Genomic DNA, 16,229 nt, shown 5'->3' on the forward strand with positions numbered 1-16,229 from the left:
GAATACCACAGAGGTGAATATAACAAAGTTCCAGAGAAAAGACGTGCGCTTTTTCCGTGAATGCTAGGCAACCAGGACAAGGGACATAATCCTCAGTATTGGTCAGCAATTAAGTGTACAGAGCCCTTCAAAGTGGTTTAAAGCAGAACAAAGGACATTGCCTATGTTCTTTGTGTCCAAGAGAAACACATCACTCGGTGGGACACAAAGTCAATAGCAAAAATACATTCTGACAGTCAGCTCATGGTTGGCAAGAGACCTATATGAGCCAAAGCCTGTAAATGCCACAGGAAGTCCTTCTTCAGCAACAAATGTTTATGCTTTTATGACTGATGGGATGCAATGGTGCCAGCGACCGGCAAGAGCTCTCCCACCATATTATTCACAAGGCTCCTGAATTGGGTCGCACGATGCTATTATGGTATTGCACATGGGAATTTGACGGGGTATGATTTCTTCCTCCATGCCAGTGCTAGGGAGCTGCTAAGGTCCAGAATCTAAACGGGGTGCATATTCAGTCTGGGAAGCCATTTGTCTCCTGAATCAGGGTTGAGCTCCCCAGCAGTTGGCCTGTGAAAGATCCACTGAGACCTCAGGTCCACAACTGGAGAACTTGAATTTTAATCCAAAAGATCAAACAATTAAAGCCTTGAAAGATGGGTGGAGTGAAAGGGGAAATGCTTCCAGATTCTTAAAAGACTTATTAAAATTGTGGAGATCATGGGTGAAAATCAAAGACCAAAAAAAATTGATATATTTTTGTTTATTATTGCTCTCAGAGGGCTTGGTAGTCAATTATACAAGCTATTTTCTATTAAACCAGAAGAAAATAGTGTAAAATATAAAATCTATGCTCACTGTTCCAATCCAAGCCACTTGCTCATCTTCATTAGAGACATTTACTGCAGCTATTTCCAATCATGTTAATTTATACATACTCTGTATATATATATATATATATAATTATATATTTAAAAAAAAAACCCTATCTGAAGAGACAAAAGTTCCAAATGAAAATATTCTTGCACTATTTGCGCAGTGTACTGTGCACTGTTGTACAATTCAGTTTTCCAAATTGTTACCAATATGTCTGCTTAGAATAGTAAAAATTAAGCAAATGATAATATATTTACTACACTTTCAAAACAGAGCACAACCAATATGTTATGATAAGAAAAGAAAATACATTAAACATGTGCTTATTCTCCCCTTGATGTACATGCACTAATCCCAAACTCTAATTAGGAGTTGCATGCACTAAGAGGAGACAAGACCTCTATAAAAAGAAGGGATTTTTAATCTTTTCCTCTGCCTAGTGCCCAACCCCTCCCTCCCACCACTAAGAAAAGGGAAATATTTGTTAAAATCTGGCAGTGTCTACCAGTACCAAGGCCCCTGCTCACAGGTAACTGTAAAGTATAACCAGTGGTCTTCCTGCTTTGCTCTTGTTACCAAAGCAAGTGCAATTTAAATATGTTGAACATCATCTTCAGAAAGCAAGTATACAGCATCTGTTAAGTCTTCCTAACAAGCAAGAGTTATAGCCATTACCCAAATAAAAATAAAAAAATAGCAAGTCCACCTGTTTGGCTCCTCTGGTTAGAAAACATCAAAGAAAACCAGGGATTTTGCTTTATCAGCATTCAGAATTCTAACTGTTTAAAAAGAGTGCAAAAAATGTCTGGTAAGAAAACACACAGTCATGGCCGTATTCTGCCCCTCCGAAGCCGGTGTTCAACTTTCACTGAAGTTAAGAATTGTGCACCCTTTTTTCCCTTAGGAAGCATGGCATACTAACACAGGGGCTGAGAGCGCAATGCTTAACTGGGGATGGATCTAACAAAAGACATGGATGCCGTGAGACAATCTGAAAATTCTCTCATTAAAAAAGACCCCAAATGAACAGTCAGGTGCATGAGAAAGTAATGATGAACAACCCAAAATGCAGCATTTCAGTAAGCTATTAAACGATTCTAAAACTGGAAGTTAAAAAGAAAATCCTTATGGGCAAATATCTGTGAGGGAAGAGGTTAGCGGGAGTATGAAAAGAAGGTAAAATATTACACTTTTACCTTTGGCTACCACAGCAAAGAAAAAATAAATCAGTGTTTTAACGAGATCTGGCCTTCACAGAACTGAAATAAATATTCAAACAGAGTTTGGGTTAAGATGAGAGGATGACCGTTAACACAACATCATTTTAACCTTTAGTGTCAAATTCTGCCCTGAGTTATACTTGGGCAACACATTCCACTGCCTACTCTGGAGTGTAGCCGAGTGCAGAATTTGGCCTTTAAACTTGACGATATAAGCAGTTTCCTCATATTTATGAATACCCATCTACACACACATACAAGAGCACGCTGCACAGCCTTACAATGTGCATTTGGAAAGAGACTGGCACAGCCAAGGTTCCGATGTCCAGTTTTCAACAATAAGCCCAAAGGCTAAGTGATCAGAATTGTAGATATTAAAACCCCCAGAAGATACCTCAACACCCATCTAGTGTTTCCACCTCTAACAACATGGCTCATCTAGCGATATATCTCATATCAGTGTCCTAACATAGCCAGCTAAGAAAAGCAGCACAGACCACTGTACAGCTCGGAACATGCAGGGTGGAATCTGGTTCCACTGAAGTCAATGGGAAAACTTCTATTGTCTTCAGTGAGGCCAGGATTTGACCCCTAAACATTAGAGCAGTGACATCAGGCTGTCTCCTGCGGCTCTTTGCAGCACATGATATTAAAACACTGTGTGATTTAGTTAGTAACCAATCAGGATGCTTTTACTATGTCATTAACCAATTGTAGTTGATAAAATAATACTTGGTCAATCATTTTGCTGTGAGAATAATACATACACACACAAACACACACACTAAATATTTCGCCTGTCATACTGTTTCAATATGAATATATAGTACTATAGTAAATGAAACCATGAATTCGCACTACTGTGACTCTTTTGGGTAATGCTGATCGCTAATCTGACTCCTGAACCACCGAGTATCACTGCACTAGAGACACTAATTGCACCCTTTCTTTTTAGTGTTGCTGCAGATAAAGAAAAATCCTTTCCAGGACTGCTGTGCTGGTTTATGCTGATTTTCTCAGTAGACTGCTGCAGGGGACAACCAGTGGAGTGGGACTTCAGTGATGAGAAACATTAACAGATATAAGGAAGAAACGTCAGTACAACTGAGTAAACAGCCTTCTTTACACTGGACCAAATCTCAGGGCTTACTATTCACTTAAAAAAAAGCAAAGCAAAATGGATCCAAGGCATGTTAAGTACAAAACAGGGCAATCAGTGCTCAAACCACCAAAGTGGCGTGTTGAGCTTTAACTGAGCATTGACCAACAGGTAGGGGGGGAAGCCTTTAAACTGTGAATCTGATGTACAGTATGTGCTTATCAATAAGGTACCACTTCCATCAAAATTCCATTATCCATTTTCTTGTGGTACAGAAGTTCTACGATGTTGCCTGAAAATAAAAAGTGCCTGCAATAAAATGTACACAAATGGGATTTTGTCTGTAGTCATGATAAAATGGCCTTTCCAAATGGCTTTCACCCAAGGAACTACTGTCAGTGAATTTAAAATGGGTTGTGTTTCCTGGAGCGCACTCAGCACGGATGCTGGGAAAAACCAATATTAAATTGACTTTAGCAAGAGGAAACATTCAATGGCTCCTGTTGCAAAGTGAGTTTCAGATTCTTGAAGGATAAACCAGTGTGACTGGTCATCTGCAGAAACAGATGTGTCCAATATTTCTCGGCCCCTCCACAAACAAAGGAAAAAGTTACCATTTTTTAGCCCAGATTTTCACCCCAAGTTTGAATACCATGGTCCTTAAACAGACAGAAAGCTGATGTTTTCTCTCCTCTTGATTCTTCCAATTTCTTCATTCTTGGCTCAAGTATTATTCATTAATATTAGTCATCAGTTAATAAGAAAAAGATAGTTTCTAAGTGTTTTTTAATGAAGTTAATTTGATACCATAGTCTGGTTATATGTGCTCTGCTTGCAGCTGTGAGTTATTCCTTTTTCTTGAATTCTTGGTTGCCATAGCTGGAGCCTTTTTCTATTTCGGTTACTCCTATCAGTCTACGAACTCCAAAGGAAGCTTTAAAATAGAATACAGAAATTGGAGGTGCATTACAACTGATATAATCATAAAACCCTGTCTCTGTCTCTCTCTCTCTCTCAGACAGACACTCTTTGATGCTAGATGGGCCATAGGGATTGGATACAGAGGTCACAGACTCAGCAATCAGTAGTGACTCCGGGCCAGACACTGCCTCCAATCTGTGTATGCAGCTTCCATTGACTGACACTTTGGATCAAGTACATGTGCTAAATCATTAAACCATAGGGCAGTCCAGATTTTAAGAATCAATAAAAGTGTAACTAGTGCACATTTTTTAAAAGAAGCTGTACTGATAGCTCTGGAAGCTGAAGTCTTCAGTTAACCACAGAACATACTCAGTCAGTATGGGGAACATCACTGCAAACTTCTTCACATTACCCAGCGAATATGCTTCACCCCTCATGAAGGGGCTACTGTGTGAATATTAATTAGCACATTAAGTATAACTTAAGAAATAAGAGACTAACCTGTTTGAAATTCAGGCTTTTGAAATAATTGTTTTTCTATGCAAAAATGGAAACCTACGTAACTTGTCCTGAATTTTCATCCAAAATAACAACTTTCTGGAAGTATCAGTAATAGTAATCATACACAGAATTTATAACAGGTAATGGCCACTATTGTATTATATTGTGCTTTGGCATCATCTCCCTCTTCTCAATAATTTTCATTACCTGCTCCAACAAACCCCAGGAATGCAAGGATAAGAAGGGGTGATCCACTTGCAAAAATTCCAAAACCAAATGTGAAGAGAGGAGAGAGCAGGACAGTAGCCCAGAAGAGGAAGTTTAGCAGAGTCCATGGTCTTCTAGGAGGTCTAAACTGTTGGCCGGGAAATATGCCTTCCTGGTTATACATCTCTTGTAAAGCATCCTGGGAGAGAGAGGGGTAGGGGGAAAAAAGAATGTTCCTAATTCAGGAATGTTAGTTTTTGCATGAATAGTTCCAAGACTGTAGAATTCCATGATGCCATAAAGGCCCACATCTGTGGCAAGCATTATTAGAGTCTGTGAGAGGAATTTGTATTTTCTGTGGTCTGTCTGGCATTCTGTTATGCTGCAATAACCATCAGTTAATACTATAAACAAACATTTTGAACATTATTTAAAAATAAACAAACGTAAACAAACAGAAATCAAATACTGTCAGTCTCTTTCCACCTCTCTACACGCCACCCCCAGCTGTCAGTGTGTTCAGACTTCAGAGAAGCTTTAGCCCTGAGAACTACTCAGACACTTTCCAGTCCTGAGCTGGTTGCTTCTCTATTGCTCCTTCTTCCTGTTTTTATTACCAGAGAGTCAGGAACCATCTATAGGAGGTGCAGCAGAAAAGTGCTCCTTCTGGAGCTAACAGAGTGAGACAAAGCACAAGCTGACCAGCAGGGTCCTTGCAACCTGAAGATACTGGGGCTTGATTCTTCACAGGAAGGCTCAATCCTGTAGCCAGAACCATAGAATTTCAGAAAGCAATACGCCCTGAAATAAGGCTTTAGAAAAGTGGGTACTGAGAAAAATCAGACAAATGGTTACTGTATCCACATTATTTTTCTCAGTTTAAGACACTGAGACAGATTTAAGACAATGATTTATAAGCTGCATATAGAATAAAAAGTCATTTATTTAACCTATCGCTATTTTAGCCTCCATTGACTTTACCAAAAAAAGATGAGCTCAAGACATTCCCTCTTAATAATAAATCCTTTAGTACAAAGACAGCACTTTAGGAATTCCACAGTTACAGTGGCTTTTCTAAACCCACTGAGATCAATTTATGAAAAAAAAAATCCTCTAATAAAATTTGACTCCAGTGTTGAATGGAGGTACAGCCAACATCAGATCCTCAACTGGGGCAGCATTCTGTCCAAGTGAAGTGAAAGGGTGTGCTATCTGCTTTCCCTGCTTAACTCTATACTTACTCGACAGCAAAGAGGGTGACACAAATGGAAAAGCAAAAACTAAAAATGTGCATCAACGCTCAGCTACCAAAGTGGGAAATTTCATGGGGTATTTTCATAATTTTCAAATGACTCTTAAGTCTGTTTGACACATCGACATCCAGGATACAAGAGGGGCGGACAACAACTAATATTCTTTGTGAACAATTCTCAGTCCCCTTGCCCCAATTGTTTTGAGTATTTTTAGGATCTACAATAAATACGGTTATAATGAACAAAAGTGAAACTTGGGAGAAGAACGCCAAGAACCTTATGAACAATTTGTTGCCTGCCTACAGGTCAAGTGAAGGTTTGGAAATATTGCAGTACAGGTCACCAAGGCAGAAAAAAATCTCAGAAGTGTCAGGGTTTCTGTGCTCTTCTACCTTCCGTGCCAGAAACAGCACACACAAAAAATAAAAATCAAGATATGCATTTCAAAACAGATGTACTGATGTACACAAGTCCAATCTATACAAGCACATGGCAAACTTTATGTACAGTTCTCTCCCCATCCCTGCAGCTCTATTAAATCTGTGGTCAAGAAATTTACCATCTAGGAAAAAGAGTTGAAAGAAAACTTTTGAGCACCCGGAGAATGCACTACCTATGTGCTCTGACAGCAAACTAACGGACCTGCCTGCATCACGTCAGAAATTGCAGCAGAGATCCGGCAGGCAAGTGGACAGAGACAGAGGAATAGGCAGAAGAGAACAAAGACTAGCTCTGCAAAAGTTGCAGTCTAGAGCCCCACTCTGCTAAATGTGTTCAAAATGAATGACCACCTCTGGTTTAGAATTATCATGCATCTATAGCTCCTAGAAACGTCCATAGGTGGAACAAAAGCATTTAAAAATATATGAAAAATACCCCAAACCCGAAGGACATAGCAAAAGAGACCAGGTTACGTATGGTCACCCCCAAGGGTAGCTGTGTGTGTGTGTGTGTGGGGGGGGTGTCTTCTATGTCTGTGCAGTATCCCACAATGTTTCCCCTCAAACCACAGCCACCATTCTGTGGTCAAGGAGGAATGGATGGGGCTCCCTTCAAAGCCTGCCAACACTGCTCCTTAAATGAATCTAAGGAATAGCTGCCAAGTTACAAATAGTGCTCCCATTTCCTCTCTCCCTGCACGAGTTGAGTGTGCATTGCTCAGCTCTTGACATGCTGCTCCTTAGAACGTTACTTTATGGCAGATCTGAAAGAGAAAAAAGTCATTTACCTTCTCCTGGTACAGTTTATGAAGCCAGTTTGCAGCTTCCTTTTCATCTACAGGGATATCTTCAAGAGGAAATCTCCTGGTTTATTAAAGAGATTTAAAAAAAAAAAAAAAAGAGTCTTAAAAGAAAATCCAGATATTTATTTTACTTTAGATCTTTTCAAATGAAGAGCTGCAATTCAATATATAGCAAAAACTATCAGAAGTTTTGGAATTACCAAAGTCATGAAATGCAAATAAGAATCAGACAGCTTTTAATAGAAACCACACCTCCAGTTCCCACTTAGAAATTTGCATTCATGAAACAGCAGAATATACAGCTGTTTGCTACCAACTTCTGTCTCCCTCAGAAAGACACATATTTTCTATTCAAGTATTACTGCAGCCGGAATGACGTTATCAATGGTTGAATTCAAGTAAGATCTAGTTCACATTTTGACGACTAGAGCTGGTCAACAAACTGGAAAATTATTCACAAACATTTTCATAGTGAAAAAAATAATCTTTTTTTACTTGAAAAATCAAAATTTGGAAAATTGTGACCAGCTCTATTGAAACCGTCTTCTCTTCATATCCCACTTCTAGTGACAATCTACTCATTTCCCTCCTATTTTACTGTCCTCTCAATCACTCTGCCCTTCCAGCAATCAGTCTCCAGCTTTCAAATTACTTCCCACTGCAGAGCCAGCCTTCTTGCTTTGCAATGTATAGACTCTTTGCAAGGTTCAATTTGCAAAGTCGAAACCTGCAAGGTTCACTCATCCCTAGTTATGTAGCATCTTTTGGAGGGATGATAATAATCCGACTCCGTGATCCTCTGGGCAAACAGAAAAGACACTGGTGGGGAAAAAAAAAGATCAGTGAGATGGCCAATGACCAGGTCAGCAGTTAATACACATAGTACAATAATCTGTAAAATACACATTGGAGGGGGGGAAAAAGTGTTTCCCAGTGCTCTGAAAGACACGTTCAACACATTCTAGACCGTTTAATCACTAACATAATATTTAGTTTTTGATAATAGCTTTATAAAGAAAGATTGCACCATTAATAAAAAGCATCATTTGCTGAAAGCTCTCTTCCAAAGTCATCACTGCACTGAAATCGCCACTAGAGGGTACTCACAGCAAGACCATTTTGATGATTTAGGAGGATTATTTCAATTCTCTGGAGTCCATTATGAATGAAGACCAGCAAAGTGTGCAAACAGGCTTGGCCACTCCTCTCTGTGCAGAGGACAGCGTACACCTTATGCTCAAAACCTGAGCTCACATGGCTTCCTTTCTTTGACCTAAGCCAAGTCTGCAGACTCATTAAGGGTGCCACATGTGTTCAGTTTGCAGTAAAAGGAGAGAAACATACAGCCTGCGACAGGGAAATGTATGCTAGCTACATCCTACCAGTGAGCTCACCATAACGTCTGGAAAAATTAGATTCAGTTTTGTACTTGCTCATTGCAGCATTGTAAGAAGTTCCCATCACCAGAAAAATTGTATTTCCAGTTGCGATTAACCTCCCATGCCCACAAGCAACTTTAAACAAGGCAGGTTCTAGCACAGTCAAGTGTCTTGAGAAGGCACATTCACCCCACAAATAAATATATATGTCTAAAATCAGAGCAGACTGAACAATTCAGAAGTTAGGTTAGTAACTGGGCACAATTAGTCAGGAAAGCTCACCTAGCACTAATACCCCAGACTCTTCTGTAAGGTTGACTGACAGCCACTGGTTTTCATCTTTCCTTTAGCACCACCAAGCCACACCAACTCACATCTCATTTAGCAAAGCAGAAGATATTAAGTGGATGAAGCCATTGTTTCAGTGCACAAATATCCAGATATTTGCTTGTGCATACTTACTCATATCTACTTTGCCATGCTTTGGGCACTTACAATTGTCTAGGGAAATCATACTCAGCACATGTGCAGTGCACTGTTACTTGGTTTGTAACTTGTTTCTCCACTTAGCAAAGCACACACTCCTCATTGGGAATATGTACGTGGCAAGCGTTAAGAATTAAAGTGAAAACAGTTTGAGTTATCCAACTGAAAAAGATTTCTGAAAAATTTCCTGAAGGCATTTCTGAATGCATGCCTTTCCCTTCTCCGTCCCTGGATAATTCCCAAAATGGTCAAATGGAATTGTTCCAGGTTTCCAGTCCCTCTCCACTCTGGGCTCTCAACAAGCATGGGGAATGTCAGCTGAGAGGTAATTTTCGGGGAAGTTACATAAGCACCTGAGAACAGGATTGGAATGGAAGTTCCTCCCCAACTACAGCTAGTGTTTCTCCTGCTTCTAGGCTGGCAGCTCTTGCTCTACATTTTGCTAAATTGTTGCTGCTACCTCTCAATGCTGAAGGTCTAGGTGAGACTCCCAAGAAGTTCTCCTCAATAGGATTCAATACAACACACAACCCCTTGTATCAAAAAGAAGAATAAACTTGGTCAGTAGCTTGGCAACACACTCCACGGCAGTGCCCAATACCCCGGGGAGAAAAAGAAATACCTCTGGTTATTCAACAGCAATCTCTCTATCAGAGTAAGGTAGCGTTTCACAAAGCGTAGGGAACACAAGGATAAGAGGTGGGGAAGAGAGTGGACAGACCTCTCAGTTGTTGTTCAGAGTCTCAACTTTGAGTTTTTTAAAGAAAAGGAATAAAAGGAATTGTTTCAGTTGCGAAGAAAACCTTCAAAGCTGAAGGTAACAGACACAGAGACACCTGTCAAGTTAGCAGAGGGCCTGAAACAACAGCTGTGAGGACTGACTGTCTTCATTTATTTCAATCAGTGTTAACTCAGATGCTAATGATGACAATTAACAATGTTGATATTTAAAATATTTGCAGTGTTATTGTAGCCACTGGTCCCAGGATATGAGAAGACAAGGTGGGTGAGGTAATATCTTTTACTGGACCAACTTCTGTTGTTGGACGGGACAAGCTTTTGAGCATCACAGAGCTCTTCTTTGGGTCTGGAGAAAGAAACTAGAGAGTCTAAGCTAAATACAAGGAGGGACAGATTGTTAAGTGTTAAGGGTTCACACATCTTGTAGGAGACTACTTAAAATGAAGTGGGCAATCAATAAGTCTGCAATCATAGGACAATGGAGGATTAGTAGGCAGCAGGATGTGTTACAAATTGTTGTAAAGGGCCACAAAACAACGAGCACGTCTGTTGCATCCATGGATTTTAGTGTCTATTAGAGTAACGAATTTAAGTTCCCAGGCTCATCCTTTGAAGGTGATGTGCAGATTTCCTTTGAGGATGAGGACTGAGAGGTCTGATCTGTCCAAAAGGCGTGACCCTTTTGTGCGAAGTGTTTGCCCACAGGCGATAGGGTGTTTTTGTCTTACCATTTTTCGGTGTGAATTCATTCAGGATTAATATTGTGAATTCAGTACTAATCAAAGTCACATAAGAAAAGAGAGGAATGATCATACTATGCAGATCTACACAATCCATTATGAGAGACTGCTCGTTTTGGGCAGGACTTTAACACCACACGGCAGGGAGGGCATGATTAGTGTCATTTTCCTGATTCTGGAGGGCGCAGGTGAATGCCAGATTATAGGAGTAGTCATGCCCACTCTTGAAATTTCGACCTAGTCTCCTTCTGGCCTGACAGGTGATGGCTGTGACATGGGCTCTTTTAAGTGAGACTAGTTTGAATGACAGGGAAATGGGAAGATCCTCAGGGCATGCAAAGGAACATCCTCAAGGGATGCAGTGATGAATGACATTTTCCTACCAGTTTTGGGGACACAGTATCCAAACACAAACCTTGTATGTCTCACTTCCATCATTATATGCTCACCTTACACACATATCTGCTTCATATTTCTTTCCATAAAGGATTCCTAATAAAGATGGGTTCTTGTTTCCTCTGAAGTTTAGTGTTACATCGTACACTGCTGAAACTGTCGAAAGAAAGAAAATATAGCTGTTAACCTCAGCATCCAAAGCATCGAGGTTGCTGCTGTTCAAGCTTTAAACAGAAACAAAGCCTGACGCAAACATTGCTTTAATAATACCAGTTGGCAAAACATTTCAAAACCCATAGGTTTTATTTACCCAGATGGCCTCCTTAACAATCTAAGCTATGGCAGAGTATATGCATACACCTCACAGGAGTGGAGTGAGAGCTGAATAATTATGCAATGTTTGTATATTGCCACTTTAAAGATGGAAAGTATTAATTTTTGCAAATTAAACTAGAAAAAATTAATACATTTTAAAGATTGTTTAGAAAATGGAGTCTAGTGCTTCAGCTTAATCTTGATGTCATCCAAGGGCCATACTGACTCTGTATTATCACCTACTCACTGAATGCAATGAATATACTGAACTATGATACATAATAACACACATTACTAGTAAGGTTTAGAACAAACTGCTACCCATACCTGTTCCCCTGAGACACTGGACAGCAGTGGTGAAACCTTTGGTTCTGGGCAACAGATGATATTTCAATTTAGGCAACCCTTTGGATTCAGCCACCTCCATGCTGATACGATGCTTGGTTTCTGTAAAACGAGTTCCTTCACAATACAGGAGAAACTAGCATACAAAACAAGAGGAAAAACAAGGGTTTTTCTTAACAAGAAATTATTGTGTAGTACAGATTTGGAGCTCTTACAGGATGGACAGACTCACACAATTTCCTCCTTTGTTCTATAGTTATCACGCATCAGAGCCATCCTACAACTTTTCAGTGGCATAATTGAATATAACAGATCATATTATTTGAGAATTACAACCAGCACTTTGCTGTACAGTATCTGCTTTGAGAACACAGCTAATTAGAGCCTGGTCTCAAAGAATGCGGAACACACATGCAAATATTCAGAGATGCATTTAAATTTAAAGCATCTTTTTGGATATCAGTTTATTTTCTAATTAAGCAAATAGGTTATATATACACACACACACGTTCTCTCTCCCCCCCTGCTCCCCTGGCTTAATTCCAGCTGAAATATTTCTTCCTTTAAAAGTCACAGGAACACTCAAAAATGCATGAACATGACTTCAGCTTCAAGTTCCAGCTCAGCTACAAGAAACAAGCAATTTCCAATACTAAATAAGGAAATTCTCTTTTCTACCACAAAGATGTAGATCATAGAATGGTAGGACTGGAAGGGACTTTGAGAAGTCATCTAGTCCAGTCCCAAGCACTCATGGCAGGACTAAGTACAATCTAGACCAGTGGTTCTCAAACTTTTGCACTGGTGACCCCTTCCACATAGCAAGATTGCTGAGTGTAACCCCCCTTAAAAATTAAAATCACCTTTTTATATATTTAACACCATTATAAATGCTGGAGGCAAAACGGGGTTTGGGTTAGAGACTGACAGCTCACGACACCCATGTAATAAACTCGCAACCCCCCGAGGGGTCCCGATGCCCAGTTTGAGAACCTCTGATCTCGACTATCCCTGACAGGTGTTTGTCTAACCTGCTCTTAAAAATCTCCATCGATGGATATTCCACAACCTCCCCAAGCAACTTATTCCAGTGCCTAACCTGAAGTTAGGAAGTTTTCCCTAATGTCCAACCTAAACTGCCCCTGCTGCAATTTAAGCCCGTTGCTTCTTGTCCTATCCTCACAGGTTAAGGAGAACAATTTTTCACCCTCCTCCTTGTAACAACCTTTCATATGTCCCTTCTCAGTCTTCTCTTCTCCAGAATAAACAAACCCAATTTTTTGCAATCTTGCCTCATAGGTCATGTTTTCTAGACATTTAATTTTTTTTTGTTGCTCTTCTCTGGACTTTCTCAAATTTGTCCACATCTTTCCTGAAATGTGGTGCCCAGAACTGGACACAATGCTCCAGTTGAGGCCTAATCAGCGCAGAGTAGAGTGGAAGAATTACTTCTTGTGACTTGCTTATAACACTCCTGCTACTACATCACAGAATGATGTTTGCTTTTTTTTTTTTTTTTTTTTTTTGGCAACAGTGTTACACTGTTGACTCATATTTAGCTTGTGGTCCGCTATGACCCCTAGATCCCATACTCCTTCCTAGGCAGTCATTTCCCATTTTGTATGTATGAAACTGATTGTTCCTTCCTAAGTGGAGTACTTTGTATTTGTCCTTATTGAATTTTATCCTATTTACTTCAGACCATTTCTCCAATTTGTCCAGATCATTTTGAATTTTAAACATATCCTCCAAAGCACTTGCAACCCCTCCCAGCTTGGTATTGTCCGCAAACTTCATAAGTGTACTCTCTATGCCATTATCTAAATCATTGATGAAGATAATGAACAGAGCCAGAACCAATCCCTGCGGGACCCCACTTGATATGCCCCTCCAGCTTGACTGTGAACCACTGCTAACTATTCTCTAGGAATGGTTTTCCAAACATTTATGCACACATCTTATAATAGCTCCACCTAGGTTGTATTTCCCTCATTTGTTTATGAGAAGGTCATGCGAGATTGTAGCCAAAGCCTTACTAAAGTCAAGATATACCACATCTACTGCTTCCCCCACTTTCCACAAGGCTTGTTAACCTGTTAAAGAAAGCTATTAGGTTGGTTTGACATAATTTGTTCTTGACATATCCATCCTGACAGTTACTTATCACCTTATCATCTTCTAGGTGTTTGCAAATTGATTGCTTACTTATTTGCTCCATTATCTGTCCGGGAACTGAAGTTAAACTGACTGGTCTGTAATCCGCGTTGACCTTATTCCCCTTTTTATAGACTGGCACTATATTTGCCCTTTTCCAGTCCTCTGGAATCTCTCCCATCTTCCATGACTTCCAAAGACAATTGCTAATGGCTCGGATATCTCCTCAGTCAGCTCCTTGAGTATTCTAGGATGCATTTCATCAGCCCCTGGTGACTTGAAGGCATATAACTCGTCTAACTAATTTGTAACTTTTTCTTTCCCTATTTCAGCCTCTAATCCTACCTCATTTTCACTGGCATTCACTATGTTAGACGTCCAACCGCTTTTAACTTTTTTGGTGAAAATTGAAACAAAAAAGTCATTTAGCACTTCTGCCATTTCCACATTTTCTGTTGTTATTATTTCCCCCCCCCCCTCATTGAGTAACGGATGTACCCTGCCCTTGGTCTTCCTCTGGCTTCTAATGTATTTGTAGAATGTTTTCTTGTATTTGTAGAATGTTTCCTTTGTGTCTCTAGCTAGTTTAATCTCGTTTTGTGCCTTGGCCTTTCTAATTTTGTCCCTACATACTTGTGTCATTGGTCTATATTCATCCTTTGTAATTTGACCTAGTTTCCACTTTTTTGAGTTTCAGATCATTGAAGGCCTCCTGGTTAAGCCAGGGTGGGAGAGCCAGTGGCAGGTGCACTTGTGTAGAGAAGAGCAGATTTTGATACAGGTAATGTAAAAGTAAAGCTTTGAAAGTACTGATACCAAATTTAAGGTCATATGGGTCTAAAAAGTTAATACTACTACTGACTACAGTTGAAAGAGCATTACAGGAAAAAAATCCTGAAAAGTCAGAGCATGCAAGGGGCTGGTACGCAAGTGAGAAAAGCTATTCAAAGACATACGTGCCCATTTGAAAGCAAATATATTATCCGGAAGTATCTAAGTATTTTCATTGGGGGGGGGGAGAGGGGTGTGGAGGGAAACTGGATGGACTCACCCTTACATCACCTGTTTGACCCCACTCTGGGCACCTATTGACAAAGGCTGAAACCCTGTACTACACGACTTAAAAAAAGCACAATACAGAGAAGACAGATCTGATTCTCCCAGGCTGCCACCCCACATCTTCCCCTCTTGGAAATGAAGCCAGGAGCAAAACTAATAGGAATAGACAACACTAGGTACCTATTCTGGGTGCCACAGGGGTGAACTCTGGATTCTTGGCCATTCTGAGTGGCTGGAACCTATTTCCCCACTTCTCTTGGCCTCATTTCAGCTGCGTGGCACTGCTGCATTCCTAACTTCTGTGTACACAAATCTCTGCATCATATAAAAGCCAAAAAGGGGACGTTGATTCTACATATAACAGCAGTAAATTATGTTTAGTTGCTGTAGTTCACCATGTGCTTGAAAAGTAAGTCCTGCTAAAAATGTGGAAACCAAGATAGTCTCTCAATTTTGCTATAGTCACTGTACATCTGTTATGTAACAGTGCTGTTGTGTCTCTATCTTTCTCTTTAGTATATATACATACTTCATACAAAAAAAGCTGCGTTACATGAATGTTAAGGTTGCAAACTCAAGTACTCCAAGGTTAGGAAATGCCATAATGAATATTATTAATGCAACATTAATTTAACACCATCGTGGTTATGCATTATGAAAGTCTTTGTCAAACATCATGTGGGATATCTGTGGCAGTGCCAGGAATAGAAGAACCCAGCTGTCTTGGTTTTCAGTCTAGCACCTTAAACATAATAACTTCTCTTCTCGCAACTCTCTGCCTCCTTCACTGTCCGTCCTGTGCATTGAATGAGGCAGAAGTACTGTAGAACAAATACTATGTGATTTTGTAATTAAAGACTATCATAATGCAAAACACACAGGAGACCCAGTGAAGATTGAACGGACAACCTTAATTCTGGCATTTCCTAACTTTTGAATGCTTGACTGTGCAACCTAAAAGTTATTTTAATGTAATTTTTGTATATAATTTCCTATGTTTTTTTAAAAGAAACTGAACGCCCTCAGAAATTCCATCACCTGGAACCATACTGACCCTCTGAACCATCAGCATGGTTGGAACCTGGACCTTTAGCTGGGCAGCACAGACATCTATCACTTGAGCTAAAAAGAATAAGTGGTAGCAGTAGGAGACTATCTATCCTCTATGTGGGCCAGCCATTAGAAGGCGACATGAGACATACTTTGCCTGTGGCTTACTCAGTTATTTATAGACAGTGGAGAAATGTTGGGAAACAAGGATGCTGGTTTCCATTTCTGGCTGAGGGGAGGG

The 16,229-nt window shown here is 40.0% G+C and overlaps 1 protein-coding gene across 4 annotated transcripts in view; it reads right to left on the reverse strand.

Annotated features, from left to right (window-relative positions):
• Nucleotides 1–1,375: 1,375 nt before the first annotated feature.
• Nucleotides 1,376–16,229, reverse strand: part of AGPAT3 (1-acylglycerol-3-phosphate O-acyltransferase 3) — a 143,274-nt gene continuing 128,420 nt past the window's right edge. For all 4 annotated transcript variants that reach the window (XM_074969313.1, XM_074969322.1, XM_074969294.1 and 1 more), the window contains 5 exons: nt 11,708–11,861; nt 11,119–11,221; nt 7,309–7,384; nt 4,828–5,026; nt 1,376–4,129 (listed from right to left, as the gene is read on the reverse strand). In XM_074969313.1, the coding sequence (XP_074825414.1) occupies nt 4,041–4,129; nt 4,828–5,026; nt 7,309–7,384; nt 11,119–11,221; nt 11,708–11,861 (621 nt within the window). In that variant the 3' untranslated portion in view covers nt 1,376–4,040. The remainder of the gene's footprint in view (nt 4,130–4,827; nt 5,027–7,308; nt 7,385–11,118; nt 11,222–11,707; nt 11,862–16,229) is intronic.

This window comes from Natator depressus, chromosome 1 (genome assembly GCF_965152275.1).
Source record: "Natator depressus isolate rNatDep1 chromosome 1, rNatDep2.hap1, whole genome shotgun sequence".
Lineage (NCBI taxonomy): Eukaryota > Metazoa > Chordata > Testudines > Cheloniidae > Natator > Natator depressus.